The sequence below is a fragment of the Podarcis bocagei genome, assembly GCF_964188305.1.
Source record: "Podarcis bocagei genome assembly, chromosome: 17".
Lineage (NCBI taxonomy): Eukaryota > Metazoa > Chordata > Lepidosauria > Squamata > Lacertidae > Podarcis > Podarcis bocagei.
Window position 1 is genome coordinate 42,155,042 of NC_138143.1, and position 18,662 is coordinate 42,173,703.

The 18,662-nt window shown below is 44.0% G+C and overlaps 1 protein-coding gene across 22 annotated transcripts in view; it reads left to right on the forward strand.

The window, feature by feature from the left end:
* The window catches only part of ADGRL3 (adhesion G protein-coupled receptor L3), a 548,667-nt gene that overhangs the window by 223,116 nt on the left and 306,889 nt on the right, over nt 1-18,662 (forward strand). For all 22 annotated transcript variants that reach the window (XM_081176098.1, XM_081176093.1, XM_081176095.1 and 19 more), the window contains exon 4: nt 6,397-6,610. In XM_081176098.1, the coding sequence (XP_081032224.1) occupies nt 6,397-6,610 (214 nt within the window). The remainder of the gene's footprint in view (nt 1-6,396; nt 6,611-18,662) is intronic.

The following is an 18,662-nucleotide window of genomic DNA, read 5'->3' on the forward strand; positions in this document are numbered from 1 at the left end:
AAGTCCATAACACCTTTGGTAAAGGCTGTTTACTAAAGGTGTTATGGACTTTCAATTGCAGCGTTCACAGGCCGGTGTTTCCCAATTGTCGGTGTTTATACTACTTTTTTTTTTTTAGATTTGCCTTGAGAGAGTCTTTAAACCTCTTTTGCTGACCATCAGCATTACGTTTTCCACTTTTAAGTTTGGAATAGAGTTGCTTTGGAAGATGATAATCAGGCATCCACACAACATGACCAGTCCAACGAAGTTGATGTTGAAGAATCATCGCTTCGACACTGGTGATCTTTGCTTCTTCCAGTGTCGAGTTGCAGCTCGGCATCCAGGGAAAAATCAGTCTCACACCATGAGGGGTTCCGAAATATGGCTGCTCCTAGGGCTAATGCAGCACAGCTTTTATTGTGTGAAATCAGAAAGATACAAAATACAAGCCAAGCAATTTGTTCTAGCCAGCAGATAAGAACATTCGCACTAGACCGTGCGAGCGATCAGGCTATGTTAGTTGACCAATCATGTAGGACAGCACGAGCTGTTCACGCGCTGTTCATGCTCCAAGGATGCTTCTAGCTATGAGATCACCCTGCAACAATAAGAACTTTGCTCATGCTCTCATGTACAAGCAATCATTTTCCCACATGTCCCCTTTTCTTGTTTATATTATTAGAGGAAAAGAGGGACCATTAGTCCAAATCATACACTTCATTGCCTAAGCGTCTACACTTTGCAACATAAATTCCTCTTGTAACCCCCGTGGTGGGCCGTGGTCGGTACCACCATGCAGTGCATTGGGAAATCAAAGAGGGTATGCATTGAATGCAACAACACACCATAATGAAGCCAGCAATACATGCAATTACAATCAATAATATTTTTCTTAACCATAATCCATTAGGCAACCAAGAAAACAACCACTCCCATGGATCAAAACCTTCAGGTGGATTCAAAGGATTATGAGCTATCATTTGTTCCATATAATCAATAGTAGCAGAGATATTGGTTGATTGATCAGTTATATACATACAGCAATGAGAATGAATTAAGGCACAAATTCCACCTTTAGAAGCAAGGATCACATTTAAAGCATAAAAAGTGTATAAAACAACTTCTCTTATTTCTGACATTTCTGTGTTAATCATTTTTAAAGCCAAGATAGTAGAATTAAACAAGGCTTCAGTGCAATTTGCCAATCTATGCAAATCACGGTAATTCATCCCTACACCTAAAGAGGGAAAAGGGATCTAAAAATGGCTGTTCCTGTATAATGAGAAATAGGTGATTATACTTCCCTTCTGTTACGCAAACGAACCTCTGGGAGCTTATCTATCAGGGGTATCACTATTCCTAGAGCGTAGGTTCCAGAAAAGGCAAAGGTGATTTCTTTGTAGGCTTTTGTGCCACAGAGTAAAACCATAAATCAGATTGAAACAAATATGCAGATTTACTGCTCTTTCTCATCCAGTCCAACCAAACATAAAAATCTATACACGCAGCTTGTTGTTCATAAGTCATGTAGGTTGTGACATTATTAACTAAAACTTTTGGCCTATCACTCATAGTGGTAATATTAAAAAAAATAAGAAGATCCATTAACATACTCATAGGTCCAATTACAATATGGATAATGACCTAAAAATTTTTTGCTATTATGATTAAAACGAAAACAATAAGACACTATTTCTGCAACAACAAAACACAGGTGATAAACTTATACGATTGTCCTTCATATTATTGCTAATCTTAAATGAAGCATTTATTGGAATGCTAGAATACCACCACCCAAAAAAGATTCAAAGCTTTGAGAAGCTTTTTAAAATCATTTTTCTCAGCAGCAAAAAGGCACTAGCTAAGCATATTTTTTTCGCTTCAAGCATATTCCACTTGCTGTAACTAGAAAGATTGCAACAAGGTCAAGAACAGAGCCCATTGTCTTCGCAGGCCATGTTAAAGAACCATATTGCAACCTGCTTTCTGTCCGGGAACCATGCCAAAGCACAAAAATGAAACAACTGGAACACACTGAAATCCCCTCACCCCCTCCCTTGCCAAGAGTCCACAATAGTTCCAAGACAGCCCTCTGTACATGCTCAGGGGAACACATCATAAGGCAGGACTCCTGAGGGAGGAGAAAAAAAGAAGAGATCTGGGGGGTAAAATCCAAGCGATGCCAATAAGGATGAGAATGGTAAATTAGTCCAATGGCTGTTTCCGAGCAACCTGCGTGATATTTCGTGGCTCGATTATTGGCATGTAAAAACCATAATCCAGAAGAAGTCACACAACCATTTCTGCAGATACAGGAGCCCATTTGCTGTAAATAGGCCTCATGTACTGCTCCGTGCACTGCTGAGCCAAAAATCCAAGCCCAACGAAACGTGGTGACACAGATGGGATGGTCGCTATTGGGGGGCAAAACCCAAGCAATGCCGGTCTGGCGAGGGCATCCTTCAAATCCAGGTTCATTTCCCAAACAAGAGGCGGCAAAGCTGTAACGATAAGTGGTAGAAACGGTGGCTTCCCAGGGGGAAGGGGGGCCAACGCGATAGGGTTGAAGATGGCCTTTCAACGTGCCAGGAAACACTGGAACAGCTGTGGAAGGTGACTTCATCCAGGGCACATCAATATGGCGATGTCTCCAACTGCAATGTGGGTTGAGGTCAGGTGAGAGGTCATCACCGGCAAACAGCGTAAAATACGGTTTCAAGGCGCTGGTGTCTCCTTGGGCGAAGACGAGGCAACAGAAGAGCGCCAAGGTCGAACGCAGCGGGCTGGAACCCATCGGGGAACTCCGTCTACGTCAATTGCCGCAAATCCGCGACCCCAGGAAATCAAGGAAGTTGGACCCTTCCACTGTGGATCTGGAAGCAACCTGTAAGACAAAAAAGGGCGTTGCAATACTTCTTCCTTCCGGAAATGAAGTTCAGCAGGCGTAAAATCCTTATTGTGGGGATACAAGAGATGATTTAGAGTAAACAATACTTGATGTACAGCATTAGGTATTTCAGATACAGAACATTCGCACTAGACCGTGCGAGCGATCAGGCTATGTTAGTTGACCAATCATGTAGGACAGCACGAGCTGTTCACGCGCTGTTCATGCTCCAAGGATGCTTCTAGCTATGAGATCACCCTGCAACAATAAGAACTTTGCTCATGCTCTCATGTACAAGCAATCATTTTCCCACATTCCAGTACACTGGCATTAGTTTGCCTGTCTTCCCAAGTGATATGTAAAAAAAATTGGAGACACCATTGAGGGAATCTTTTGAGGAGTTGGAGATGGCGTTTGCATTAAGTACCATCTGGATTGTAGCTTTCTTTTAAGTTTTGCTGAAAGGATGTTTTAAAGTTTTCCTTGCTCCTGTAGGTCTGGAACTTTTTTCCACTCATCTAAGCCTGCTGGTCCCTTAAGTAAACTCCCATCTGTGTATCACATTGCCAGCCTAATATTACCCACTTACCCAGGGGGCACCTCCTTCATGTCACCAGTTTTCAGAATGACTGCCCACAAAACACCAGGAAAGTTCAAGTGATTTATATCTTAAACACTTCAGAATGGTCAAGTGTGGAAGATCATCTGTTCCATTTGGCAGGAATCATCCCCTCAAACAGGTCAACCATGGCTGCAAATTGCATCCAATTCTGGCAGAGAGAAAAAATTGTTATAAGGGTTTTTTTTTTCTTTTTCTTTTGAAAAATAAACTCCTCTGCACAAAATGTCTGCGTTTTGGCAGGCTTAAGCCACCTTGGAGGAGCCCCTTTGCCTGAGAAGAAAGCACCCGCTTCTGTGAAAATTAAAGTTATAGCCATTTTTAGATTCCCTGTTATAGTCAGTGGGGAGCAAGCAAAACTTAACAGATTCTAACAGATCTGATTCGGCCGCAAATAAAATGTTAAGTTGGAAAGGCTCAAAGTAGATGTAAAACAAGATCAGGTTTCTTCCCAATGCTACACAAAAGAGGTCAATCTGTGGTTGCCCCCACCCCAATAAATAACACACAGAGGTTTGTATTATGAAGATAATGTGTTCTCCTCTCTACAATATCAGTTGCAAAGTTCTCTTTTCCTCTTGCTCAGCAGTAAAACTACACAAAATTGTTGCTATTGTGTCTAAAATCCAGGATCATTCTGCCACCTGCCACCTCTGTTTGTGTGAGAGATTCTTCTCCCTCCATTTGCTTCCTGGCGCTTACCCTAGTTTTGCACACCACTGTACACAGTTGCTTCAACAAACCATATTTCTTTTGTAAACTAGACATTGATGTCCTAGTTTGGGGAAGATCTGTAGATCATGGTTGTGAGGCATCCTAATTCTGGGAAGTGAAGAGGGTTAGCAAATCAGCCCAGTGTGAATGGGAGAAACATTAATTCCCAAAGCTCCCAGTTTTCAGTCTATGATTGGCAGGAAACAAACATTACATCTGCACCAGACCCAAGTTTCTCTGTGTTGGGAATGGGACAGATAATGCAAAGGCAAAGGGGATGTTTGATGTATTTGGACGTTTGGCTTGTTGAAGCAGGAAATTTTGTCCCAATTTTTATTAAGGAACACAAGTGAGTTGAGGTTTATGTTCTGCAAATAGATGTAAATATATCCTTCGGCAGGGTATCAATTTGCTAATGGGGCCCTTTAAAAGTCCAAGCTGGAAATAAAGGTTATTGATTTCAAAATGGCTCCACTTTATAAAAGAGTTACAGATAGGTAGCCGTGTTGGTCTGGCATAGTCAAAATAAAAAATTCCTTCCAGTAGCACCTTAAAGACCAACTAAGTTAGTTCTTGGTATGAGCTTTCGTGTGTGTATCTGAAGAAGTGTGCATGTGAAAGCTCATACCAAGAACTAACTTAGTTGGTCTTTAAGGTGCTACTGGAAGGAATTTTTTATCTTTATAAAAGAAAAATAGATTTCATTTGTGTCACATTTCAGAAACTACAAATGCCATTACAGGGTATAATTAGACCCCACAATGATAACTTCTTGATTGGGCTATCGGGCATAGCTGTCAAACATCCCTTATTTAGCGGGAAAGTCCCTTATCCTAGCGCCGTGTCCCGCTGCTGTCCCTTATTGATGATGTCCCTTAAATTTCCTGGGTTTCAAAGGAAGCAGCTCCTCTCCCTCCCTCCCTGCCGGCCAGGGAGGAGGGAGGCTCCAACTGTGTTGCTTGGCTGTGTTGCTCACCCAATAAGGAGTCTAAGAACGACCGGGGGGTGGAGCTTGCATGCCTTGTGCCGATCAAATCGGCCGCGTTGCCTGGGGACTCGCTTTTGCTCAGCGCTTCCCAGCGGAGAGGTGACGGTGGTTTTCCTTGCTGCATCCCCTTTGCCGGGTTGCTGCGCTGTGGGAACCACCGCTTGAGGCTTCATTTGGCTTCTGGCTGGGCTTTCTGCCTTTGGCTCGGAGGGGCTCAGAAGTTGAACATACCTGTGTTTGGAAAATCCCTTATTTTGGCTGCTGATGCCTTATTTTCGAGGTTGCTGGTCCCTTATTTTCAAATCTGTAAGTTGACAGCTATGCTACCGGGAAGCCCAGGTGAGCAAACAGAAGAGATCCACAGGTCAAATACAGGACTCGCAGAAGAATTGAAAATAAACACAAAAAAAGGCTGAAGTGAAATACTGGACTCATAGGAAGTAATGGAAGGAGAGTGGTCCAATATACCTCATCCAGAAGAAAATTTCAAATAAGAAAAGGGTGTTGTAAGTTTGCACTACAAAAGTTGTAACTGCTGTTCCAGGCCAAACCAGTTTGGAGCAACATTAACTTTCTAGGAACACCTGCAGTCATTTGCAATGTTTTGCTTTTGCTTGGTTTTTTTTGGTTTTTTAGAAGAATGTGACAATTTATTATTATCACTACTGCTGGTACTGCTATAACTAAAAGAGGTGTACTCCAGTGCTCTTGGTGTCGCCAGAATGTTAAATGTTTTCCGTATCCTGTTTTAAGGACTGACTTGGGATAGAACAGACCCCAGTTATCTTAGGTGTTTGGTAGCTTCACTTACCATTCATTTCAAGAGGGGGGAAATTGGATCCTTAATAACTTAGTAAGTTAAGTGCTTTTCCTTTTTAAAAATCTGAAAAGGGGGGCATTTCAGACCCCACAGGGCAGCTGACCTCACAGTTCTCGTGGCGTTTGGAGTGGGTCTGGTTTGCAAAAAATATATTTAAAAATTTACATACATTTTAGACAGCTTTTGGGTTTCACGTCAACACTATTAGCACTGTGTATTTAAAAGCCACTGGGGAGGGGGGGAGAGATTTCCAGTTCTGCAAGCAGTTTAGAAAAATGACTCTGCACATTTAAAACTTTCCCCACAAAACTCTACATAAGTCCATGTTATGAGACAAAATCCCTGACTCTGCATGCTAAACATAGAGGTTTTTCTCCTGTCTACAGCTTTCAGCCGTGCCCCTGTTCCAATGGCAGTGGTCCGAAGGGAACTTTCCTGTGAAAGCTACCCAATTGAACTGCGCTGTCCAGGAACAGATGTTATCATGATTGAAAGTGCCAACTATGGCAGGACGGATGATAAAATCTGCGACTCTGATCCTGCTCAGATGGAGAATATCCGCTGTTATCTGCCAGATGCCTATAAGATTATGACTCAAAGGTAGGTGTTTGACATTCTTGCGCGGTGGATTTTGTCTTAATCTTGCTTGCTATTTATGAACTTCTGTGTTTGTATGAGGCTGTATAGGCTCTTGGAATGTCTGTCTTGGAGAGACTAAAACCATTCCGCGAAATGGCTGCTTCCAGAGGCCAAATATTTGTTGCACAGCAACCCTGCGGCCCAGACCATTACTTTGAATCCCTATTTGATATTAAACCCCTGCCACCCTGGTTTCTTGAACAGATCAATTTCCCTTACTCTGCTTATCTCCGGGCTTTTCCTCTCCCTCCAGCACACAGTCTTGCCCCTAAACTTTGGCTGAGGCTTCCTATGACAATAGCCTGATCAGGAAATTGTGAATTACTGCTCATTAACTTCAGGTGTGTCTTGAATGCATTAGGGAGCCAGTGGGGTGTAGTGGTTAAGAGCAGTGGACTCGTAATCTGGGGAACCGGGTTCGTGTCTCCGCTCCTCCACATGCAGCTGCTGGGTGACCTTGGGCCAGTCACACTTCTCTGAAGTCTCTCATCCTCACTCAACTCACAGAGTGTTTGTTGTGGGGGAGGAAGGGAAAGGAGATTGTTAGCCGCTTTGAGACTCCTTAGGGTAGTGATAAAGCGGGATATCAAATCCAAACTCTTCTTCTTCATAGACTGACCTCCCATGAGAGGTCGTGGACTTTCCTTTTGGAGGTTTTTAAGCAGAGGTTGGGCGGCCGTCTGTCCTGGATGCTTTAGCTGAGATTCCTGCATTGCAGGGGGTTGGACTCCATGATCCTTGGGGTCCCTTACAACTCTTAAGATTCTGTGATTCTTGACACCTGGTCCACCACACCTGTAGCCTTTCAGTGTTCTCCAAACTGGGACCCCTAAATAACCCTTCATATTTCTACAGCTTTTTTGTGTTCACATTCTCTCAGCAATTGTTACAACCGTCCTCTTAAGATCAGGTGGATGCAGCGGTTGTCAACCTGTGGGTCCCCAGATGTTGTTGGACTACAACTCCCATCATCCCTGAGCTCTGACGGGAGTTGTAGTTCAACAACATCTGGGGACCCACAGGTTGAGAAAGGCTGGAGCCTTAAGGTCACCAAGTGAGTTCATGCCAGGGTCCAAATTCAAACTAAGAATATCCAGATTCATAACTTACCTTTAGCACTGTGACAATTTCTCCCCACCAACAGAGGACCTACTATTTTCAACAACTACATCTGGCTCATCTTCCTCTCTTCCCTTCTCTTTTCCTCTTTTTTTAAAATAATAATTAAAAAAAACCGGAACCAAAACCTATACCCATATCATTCTGCTGGTGCAACCCATCTTAGATCAGGACGGGAGCCTGATGTGTAGGACTCCTCCCACCAGTTGAAGATCAATGCACTTGCATCTTACTAAATATTCCTTAGATTTGTATCCTCAGTGTTAGAAATCCCTCAGGCACCATGCACATTTTGCAACTGGTGTGGGTCAAACTGCAACCACATGGAGATCTCTGGATGCCAGGTGGACAACTGACATCTCCATCTGGCTGGCCCCTCCAGTTTTCTTATCAGGTAAGCAGAATAGCTTATTTATCTCCCACCTTTTTCTCCAAGACGTACATGGCTCGCCCCCCTTCTGAGTTAATCCCTACAACTGTGAGATAGGGCAAGAGGCTGTGACTGGCCCAAGGTCACCCAGTGAGCTTCATGACTGAGTGGGGATTTGAACCCTGCCCTCCCAGGTCCTATCCTGACACTCTGACCACTAGACCACACTGGCCTGAGAACTTCTGCTGTGGGGCAAGTATATAAATTAAGTAGTAAAAAATATGAAGGGTCTGAAACATTTTCCTTGAAACTTGAAATTTGTTTTATTCTTGATTGTTTTATTTGATGTTTCAATGTCTTGTAAACTGCTTTGATTTTCAAAATATAAATATATATAAAGTGGTATAGAAATGAAATTATTATTATTATTTATTAATACATTTCATTGGAAAAAAATGGTGCCCACATTGGGACAACTGCAACCTAGGTTTAAGGTGCCATTTGGTGATTAGCTTATATATCTGTGTTTCTAACACTGGGTATCCTTTATGCAATTCTGAAATACCTAGCGCCTCCCAACTTGAGCATACTTAATTGTATGTAAAATATAAACTCAATACATACACACACAAACAAGCAAACACACACACACACGGTGTATGGTAGAATGCAAACATGAAAATGTGATTCTTGAATACGGCTGATTATTCAAAAGTGACATTGATATGATTCATCTGTTAAATGTTTGCTGAATCCTGAATTTTTGTTTGCAAAGGAAGTAGAACTTTAAAAGACTGTCATTGTTTTATTTCTAAATTTCTGGTTGTTTACATTTGTGGTAAAAAACAAAACAAGATGCACTTTTCATCGGTTTATTTGTAATCCCCATTAATTTCAGTGGTGGGACCGTTTAAATACTAGGCTAACCTTTATCCCAGAATAATCATTTTATAGCTGAGCCTCTGCAAGATTTATTATAATGGGAAATGATGGCATGCTGGAACCAGAGAGTCTTTGGCCTTGTGGTTTACATCTGTAATTTTTGTACTGTATACAAAGTTGCTTTCTGTTTTCGTCTTGTGAAGCAGCTCAAAAACCGCAAAACCCTTTCGTCTAGCGAGTTTTTCACCTTGCGAGGCATTCGTCTTGCGGGGCACCACTGTATGCTTTCTTGCATGGAGCAAGCATCAATGATAAACTGGCCCTGAAATGATATGCATATTTTGTCAATGGGTGCCTGGTTTCTAATAGCGCATGGGGCATGGAAATCGCCATCTGATTCACCTGCAGGCGCTAATCGATGAACACATGTGCGTGAACAATCTTTGAATGACCATAGTTCTTCCCGGCTTATGCACGGTTTGGGGTTCAGGCTTTCAGTATTGGGCCTCGCTCTTGGTTGATGAGAAAATAGAGTGTGTGAAAGAATACAGTAATAAGCTTCATTTTATTGTAGTATCATGTGTTAACACCTTGCAAGATGTTACGTTTAATGTTGGCATCACTCCAAAACACTGATGGAGTTTTATCGAGTCTGATTTCTTGGCGTGGAATCAGTGGTGACCAAAGCCATAATAAATTGATATTAGACTGAAAACCAAATCTATGCCTCAAGGGAGAAGCTTTCCCTGGTGGTGAAACCCCAGAACAGGGAGCTCCACAGTCTTGGTGCCGCCACGCAGAAAGCCCTTTCACTTGTCCTCACCAATGTCTGCTTAATGGGAAACACAGAAGGGCCTCTGCCCTAGATGACCCTAGGGGGTGGGCAGAATAGTATAGGATGAAGCAGCTCTTAAAAGCATTCTAGCCCTGAACTTCTTCGAATGTTTGGAAGCAAATCATTGGCCTTGATTTGTGCAGCAGTCACAAGCTCCCTCCAATTTTTGATGGCAATTGTGTACCCACTGAAGTTTCCAGATGCTGTTACTGAGTGGCCTGTCAGGCTTGAGATTGAACTTCATGATAGGATAGATAAAAGGAGACTCAGAGGAGATATGATCGCCATCGTCCAATATTGAAAGGGCTTTCACATGGAGGATGGAGCAAGCTTGTTTTCTCCTGCTCTGGAGGGTACCAATGGCTTCAAGTTACAAGAAAGGCGATTCTGACTAAACATCAAGAAAACCTTTCTGGCGGTAAGAACTATTGGACAGTGGAACAGACTCCCTCAGGAGATGGCGGGCTCTCCTTCCTAGGAGATTTTAAAGCAGAGGTTGGATAGCCATCTGTCATGGGTGCTTTAGTTGAGAGACCTGAAGGAGCGTCTCCACCCCCATCAAAATAAAAAAATTCCTTCCAGTAGCACCTTAAAGACCAACTAAGTTAGTTCTTGGTATGAGCTTTCGTGTGCATGCACACTTCTTCAGATACACTGAAACAGAAGTTGCCAGATCCTTCTATATAGTGAGAAGGTGGGGAGGGGTATTACTCAGAAGGGTGGTGGGAGTGGGAGATTGGCAGATAGCTGAGATGAGCCTGTTGACGACTCTTAACGACTGCAATAGGTCTTCCAGGAAAAGGCAAGGGGTGAGAAGGTGAAAAATGGCTTAGTCATGTATAATGAGATAAGAATCCAATGTCTTTGTTCAGACCAGGTCTCTCCATGGTTTTAAGTTTGGTAATGAGTTGCAATTCAGCAGCTTCTCTTTCCAGTCTATTTCTGAAATTCCTTTGTAGTAAAACAGCTACTTTGACATCTTGTATAGAATGTCCTGGGAGATTGAAGTGTTCTCCTACTGGTTTCTCTGTTTTGTGATCCACCCCCATCGTTCAGTCTTTTTCAATTATACAAATAACATAATTAAAAACACCCTATTATGCCTAGGTTCTGTTGTCTTAAGACCCTTGTTCAAGTCTCCTGGTGCCTTTCACAGTCTCGCTTTATACTAGCACACATTCGAAGGACCCAAATCATGTGCAACCCTGGCCAGATCTTCCCTTTTCAGGGATGAATGCATCCAAAGTTATCCAACAGATCTTAGTTTCTCCTTAGTTATGACCCACTTATAGTTTCACTAAGCGCCTTTGGCGGTGTTGGATAGTTTTACAAATATTCCTTATAATCTGTTAGTGGGGAGTGCATAGTTGAAGATGTTTATCATTATTTGCTTCTTTGTTTACAAGGAGGTCAGATGGAAATATTTGGAGCAACTCCTCAGGCATCTTTTAATGGCCAAATTGGCAAAAATTGAATTCTTGTTAGCTAATACTGAAAGTAACCATGCTTTTTCAGTCGTATTTGTATGATGAAATTTCAAATCAGTAATTATGTTGGATTGTTTTAGTGATTATTTTAAAAAATGTGTGTGTGTTGTGCATGTGCACATACGTGTGTGTGTGTGTGTGTGTTGCCACCATTTTTTTGTAATGTGGTTTAAGGGAATCAAAGGACTGAATGATTGTCCCAGTTTGATTGCACATAAACTTGATTGCACTTACTTTTATTAAAATATTTCTAGCACATATTTTGGGACAGTGTCCATCCAAGGTGGCTTCCAGCAATAAAATTTACAAAAGTGGGAAATAAAAAAATATAAAATCTAAAACCATCGGATTCACAAACACAAGTAAATCAAAAAAGTCCCCAAATGCCAGCTGGAAGAGGAGTGTCTTAAAGGCCCCCCAGAATCCCTGAAGTGTGGGAGCCTGCCACAAATTCACTGGCACAGAGTTTGAGAGCCATGGGGTCACTATAAACAAAGCTTTCTCCTCATAGTTGAAGACTCTGAACTGTCTTAAAAAGCAACCCCCATGCAGCGTGCAATGCAGTAGTCAATGGATGTGACCAGGATATAGGCTCTATGTATAGGTTAGGTCTCCCCAGATAGGGAGGTATACTGTTAAGTCGTGGGTGAACATATCAGACGACACAGCGATTCTTCAAACCGCTCTTGTTTATTCACAGGCCAGAACAGAACTGAACTGAAGGGTTCAGCCAGCCTGCTTATATAGACCTCCACTAGAACGCAACAGTAACCATTTTCTGTAACTATCCAATCACTGAACGTCATTTTCAATCCCTTATTTGCATATGTGGACCTGAGTGAAAACTATCTGCAGTATCCCCCTGCTGGCCCAGGGTGAGAACTTCAGTACATAACATATACCATCCAATGGGGATGCCCTAGGATGTTTTTCCACTTCAGGCAAAACTGAAAATACCACCAGCTTTGCCGCAACTGCTGCCTCCTCTGTTGCCTGTTCTGCGTAGCGGTGCGTGCCCAAAGGAAGCCTTCCCCCTGAGGCAACTGTTTCACGTCACTTCATAGGTAGGCCGGCCCTGCCAGCCCAAGCTGATCAAGTGTACTCCTGACTACCAATGCCACTAGGGCTTCCCTAGTGCTGAGTCCAGGAGAATTCTGAAACTGAATATTTGGTCTTTCAAGGGGGGGGGTGCCACCTCATATTGACCCACTGGTAAATCTCCTTCCAGAGCCAAGGATTTCGCACCTTGCAGCACCTCTACCTTGATTTAATCTCCGTTTATTTGCCCACATCTATTCCAGAACTTAGGGAAACGGGTGACGCTGTGGGTTAAACCACAGAGCCTAGGACTTGCCGATCAGAAGGTCGGCAGTTTGAATCCCCACGACGGGGTGAGCTCCCGTTGCTCGGTCCCTGCTCCTGCCCACCTAGCAGTTCGAAAGCACGTCAAAGTGCAAGTAGATAAATAGGTACCGCTCCAGCGGGAAGGTAAGCGGCGTTTCCGTGCGCTGCTCTGGTTCGCCAGAAGCGGCTTCATCATGCTGGCCGCATGACCCGGAAGCTGTACGCCGTCTCCCTTGGCCAATAAAGCGAAATGAGCGCCGCAACCCCAGAGTCGGCCACGACTGGACCTAACGGTCAGGGGTCCCTTTACCTTTTATTCCAGAACTTCCTCCAGGTATTGTCTTAGGATTTCAGCTGCCTCTCTGAGACCAGAGGATAGAAAGAGAGGTAGAATTGTGTTGACAGTGCAACTCAGACCTTGGGGTACCGTGTCCCCCCCCCCCCCGCCGCAGTTTCACACAGAACGATGTTGAAATGTGTTGTTTGCAAGAAAGGCCCCACCACTAATCTGGAGCTTTTCTGAAGACTTTTTTCCCTCCCTCTCCATTACTCAAAGGTGATTCTGCGGACCCCACACATTCCCCCTGCAGCTGGCTTCTGTTCTGCCGTATCTGATTAAGCAGTTTCTCAGATTAAGGAACAAAATCCCAAACCCCTGACCCCTATCATTGTGTGAGCTCACGGCACCTTCCCTCTGTGCGGGAGAAGCGCCAAAGCTGCTCCTGTCATTGTTTCTGCGGCGCATCTGAGGCTTGTTGAACACAGTGACGGTTAATTAATACCTGTGGAGGAACACTTCAGATGAGAAAGAGTTGTCACTGACACTTTGTTCTGCCGCCTGAGAGAGGTGTGTTGCATTTCTTTAATCAGCCTGCCATGGGTGGGTGCAAGAGCCCAGAGCAAGAGTTTCTTTTAAGTGCCAGGTAAAGGCCAAAATGTGCCGAAAACCAGAGCTGGGGACCCTTCAGAAAAGTAGCCTGGCAAAGGTGGGGTTAGGGGTGGAATACTTTCTTGGCTCTAACTGAGAGTAGCTAAGTGAGAGCCATTTACCGTCCAGGTCAGCACTGCAATTAGCCCCTTTGATCAGACAGAATAATAATTTATTTGAGGTGTTTAACTGGCCAGACCAGCAGCACCGTGATTCTGCAAACGAGTATGTCACTGGATGTGTTGGTAAATGACTTCCTGCTGGTGAACATTTTTATCTTACCTGTGAATGTGCCTACAATTTTAAGTCTTATTTACGCGGATAATTGGCATGTATTAATTTTATACTTTTTAACCTCACATCTAGACAGCATCTTAAAAAGTAGAGACATCACCTTGCCAACAAAGGTCCGTATAGTAAAAGCTATGGTTTTCCCAGTAGTGATGTATGGAAGTGGGAGCTGGACCCTAAAGAAGGCTGATCGCCGAAGAATGGATGCTTTTGAATTCTGGTGCTGGAGGAGACTCTTGAGAGTCCCATGGACTGCAAGAAGACCCAACCTCTCCATTCTTAAGGAAATCAGCCCTGAGTGCTCACTGGAAGGACAGATCCTGAAGCTGAGGCTCCATGACTTTGGCCACCTCATGAAAAGACTCCCTGGAAAAGACCCTGATGTTGGGAAAGATGGAGGGCACAAGGAGAAGGGGATGACAGAGGACGAGATGGTGGGACAGTGTTCTTGAAGCTACTAGCATGAGTTTGACCAAACTGCGGGAGGCAGTGGAAGACAGGAGTGCCTGGCGTGTTCTGGTCCAGGGGGTCACGAAGAGGCGGACACGACTAAACGACTAAACAACAACAACAAAACCTCACACTGCCTCTAAATTGTTCAAGGCACCATGCAGCAACCGTATCCCAGTCTTTCCCTCCCCGATTCACAGAAGCTCTGTGAGAGAGTGCCAAGAGATAATCCCGTAGCAATAGTTGGGCAATACTTTTATTAGGGCCAACTAGAAGTAAGCTTTCAGGTTCATCAAGCTGGATGTTCTGCAAATAAAATTTTAAAAAATTGGCGGTGAGGGGATTCTAAAGATGCAAAAGCCAAAATCTGCAAATTATAATAGTCTTAAAATGGATCAGGAGACTTAATAGTTTAGGCTGTGCTTGGTGCAAATAAATCTTGGGTGGTCTGTTTTGGAAAGCACCGAACGTAGCCGTGCAAGAAAGTGATCATAGAACTGTAGGAATATTACAGTCTACCACCTAATTATGGTACTTTGCCTATAGGGGAATGAACATGCATTCCAACCACTGGATTAAGCTACCTAATTTGCCTTCAGTTGACTTTTGCACCACCTGAAATTAATCTGTAGCATTAACAGAAAAAAGACTGTGCTTTTCTTTATTTCTTTATTTCTGCTCACAGGGGAACCCAGTGTTCATTTAGTGCTAAAGACAGAGCCAAGTAGCTGCTCATGTTTATATTTTCAAAGGAAGACTAACCACCTTTCTTGCAGCAAGCAAACTCGAATCTAAGTAAACTGCACAACACATTCTACAGTGGTATCTTGGGTTACATACGCTTCAGGTTACACACTCTGCTAACCCAGAAATAGTGCTTCAGGTTAAGAACTTTGCTTCAGAATAAGAACAGAAATCGTGCTCCAGCGGCACGGCAGCAGCAGGAGGCCCCATTAGCTAAAGTGGTGCTTCAGGTTAAGAACAGTTTCAGGTTAAGTACGGACCTCCGGAATGGTTGTTTTAATTTTGGTTATATATTTTGTGGTTTTATAATTTGATTTTGTTCTGTGAACCGCCCTGAGGCCTCTGGGTGTAGGGTGGTATATTATTAATAATAATAATAATTAATAATAATTAGGTCCATACACATTCTTTCAAATGTATGAAGAGGGATAAAGTAACAAGCTGTTTGTGTCATGAACGCCCCACTTTATCTCAGTGATTCTCGCTGTATGGCTGTCATTCCTCACCCCCCACTTCCACCCCACACAGTTTGTGCTGGTATGATGAAAACCCCCAGTCCCCCATGGTGGGAGGCCTCGTGCAAATTGCTTGCTGCATGCAGCTGCCTCCGCATTCTTGTATTCCACGCTCGGATTTAAGAGCAATATCTCGTGAGCGTTTTGTAATCATCCTGCTTTCAGCTGCGGCGCAGTGTGATGATCAAGAGAGCAGCAGATGGTTTTAGAATTGTAAATCCATTCTCCTGGCAAATTGGAAAGGACGCACAAGAGCTAGGCGTGCCTTGCCAGTAATATTGTATATTTCTTGGGGCTGAGCCAAAATATGCAGGATACAAAGAGAGCCCTCTTTTGCCGTTTCTATTTTTTGAGGGGGGGGGGAGAGAACGCTGTGAAAAGTGCTCATTCCGTGATCCCTCAGTGCCCACATGTAACCAGTACATTAAGCTTCACCTTCACTCTAAGGGGACTTAATTTTCTTTGCATGACATCAGCAATTAGACAGGTCTGTTTGGCTGCCCGGTGTCATTGTACCATGATGTCCAGTATCTGCTCCCTGATTTAATGGGATCTGTTGAAGAGGAACGCAATAGAGAGAAATCCTGATGCGGAAGCAAAGTGGGCATCAGTGGGGATAATAGGGGCTTAGATCAGGGGACCACAACATGAAAATAGAAGCAGAAAAATATGCATTTTAGCTCTCATATTACCATATTTGTGAGAAATGGATATAGATGAAGTTTCGCCTTAGTCAAGGTTGTCTGCAATGGACTTAACTTTATTTTAGTCTGAATTTTCGGTTTTACTGAATTTTGCCCAAGACTTCCATCAGACTACAGTTTAGCATATAGCTGGAAATCTTTAAAAAGTGGGTTGAGTGATGTTGTGCCTAACAGCAGTGGGCAATGCATTTGACCCTTTCATTCTGGACAAAAGGTAAGAAGGCTGAGGCTCAGAAAAGGGAGACCATCACAGGTGAGATGCTGTAAGTGGCCTTCAAGACTCAGAATAGGTGGGAATCCAGTTGAGGTTTTAGGAGGAGGATTTTGTATTCAGTGATTTAGTGGTGTGGAAGAAATGTGTCCAGATCAATGAAGCTGGGAGATGAAATTTTAATGGAACTACTTCTCCGTTATATTCAGGATAGTATGTGCAAGTGTCGGTGTCATTTTGTAGACAACTAGGTGTCGGTGGTTCGAATCCCTGCAACGGGGTGATCTCCTGTTGCTCGGTCTCTGCTCCTGCCAACCTAGCAGTTCGAAAGCACGTCAAAGTGCAAGTAGATAAATAGGCATCGCTCCAGCGGGAAAGTAAACAGTGCTTCTGTGCGCTGCTCTGGTTCGCCAGAAGCGGCTTAGTCATGCTGGCCACATGACCCGGAAGCTGTACGCTGGCTCCCTCAGCCAATAAAGCGAGATGAGCGCCGCAACCCCAGAGTCGTCCACAACTGGACCTAACGGTCAGGGGTCCCTTTACCTTTATGCAGCTTCTTAGTAGCTTTCAATACTATTAACCATGGTAACGTTCAGGGTGAGACATGGGTGGAACTGTGGTCTAAACCACTGAGCCTAGGACTTGCCGATCAGATGGTCGGTGGTTTGAATCCTCGCAACGGGGTGAGCTCCCATTGCTCGGTCCCTGCTCCTGCCAACCTAGCAGTTCGAAAGCACGTCAAAGAGCAAGTAGATAAATAGGTACCGCTCCGGTGGGAAGGTAAACGGCGTTTCTGTGCGCTGCTCTGGTTCGCCAGAAGCGGCTTAGTCATGCTGTCCACATGACCCGGAAGCTGTACGCCGGCTCCCTCAGCCAGTAAAGCGAGATGAGCGCAACCCAAGAGTTGGCCACAACTGGACCCAATGGTGAGGGATCCCTTGACCTTTACCTAGATGAACGGGGTAGCTGCCTGCAGGGGCAAAATTAAAAGACTCCAGCTCCTCTCCATTTGCTTTGTTGTGCTCAGGTGACAGAGTTGCATATTGCCCACCCTGAGCTGCTTCCAGTCTGCCTCTGTTAGGGTTTTTGGGAGGCAGACTCACTTCGTCTTTCTCAGTACCCTGTACAAAGAGTGGAGCAAGAACAGGCAGTTTGCACTGACCTTCACCCATATTCTAAGAGCGGAGAGATGGGACAGGGCCTGAGATGGAAGCTTGTAGGGGAGTTTCCTCTTCTTCTTCTCACTTTACCCCTTCCCATCGTCCAACCATTCCCATGTTCTAGGGGGCAGCCTCAGGTGGCGAAACAGGCAGGGGTTGCCGCCCCTGCTGAAGCCTCACTTACCAGTGTTGCACAATGGCAGGATTCTGGCGAGATCTTGTGAGGGTTCCATGAGATCTCACCAAAAGCTGCCACCGCACCCTCCCGCCATGTTGGTTGGAGTGCCTGAAGTGGCTCTCCTCCATGGGATTCCACTAGAGCGGCAGGCAGGGTGCTCGACTGCGGACCGCTGATTTACAAAAGCACCCCTAAACATATCTATAGATTTATTTATCATATAGATTTCAGACAGTTCCTTCTTATTTTTTATCAGCACTGATTAATTTTTAAGGTTTTTAATTTATTTCTCATTTTTAAAAGTTCACTCAAAATAATTGATTGGTTCGCCTCCCAAAACAAGGAGCAATTAACTAAAAACCAGTTCGTGAAGCAGAGCGCAGCTGCCAAACGTGAATGAATACATAATCTAACACAAAATGTCTGCCGATCCAAACTGTTTTTCGCGAAGGCAAGAACTCTCATGCTTGCACAAATTAATTCAAGTTTTAATCATATTAAGTTATTTCAGTTCCACTTTTCCATGTGTGTGTTTGCATAGCATCTCCATTAATTTAATTTCCTTCGTGTCAGCACGGGGACTCCTGATTATATAAGCTGTTTGGCCCACAGTTAACTCCTAATCCAGTCCTGGGGGGCTTCCTCGGGTTGGGCAAGGACTGTGAGATTCTCAAATGTGTGGCATGTTGATAACATGCGGTGAGGAAATGGACCTTTTCAGGATCTCATTTGAATTCTGAGCATGCAGGAAGTATTTGCTGTTTCCCAAAGGAAGAAGCTGCTCAATTCAGTTTC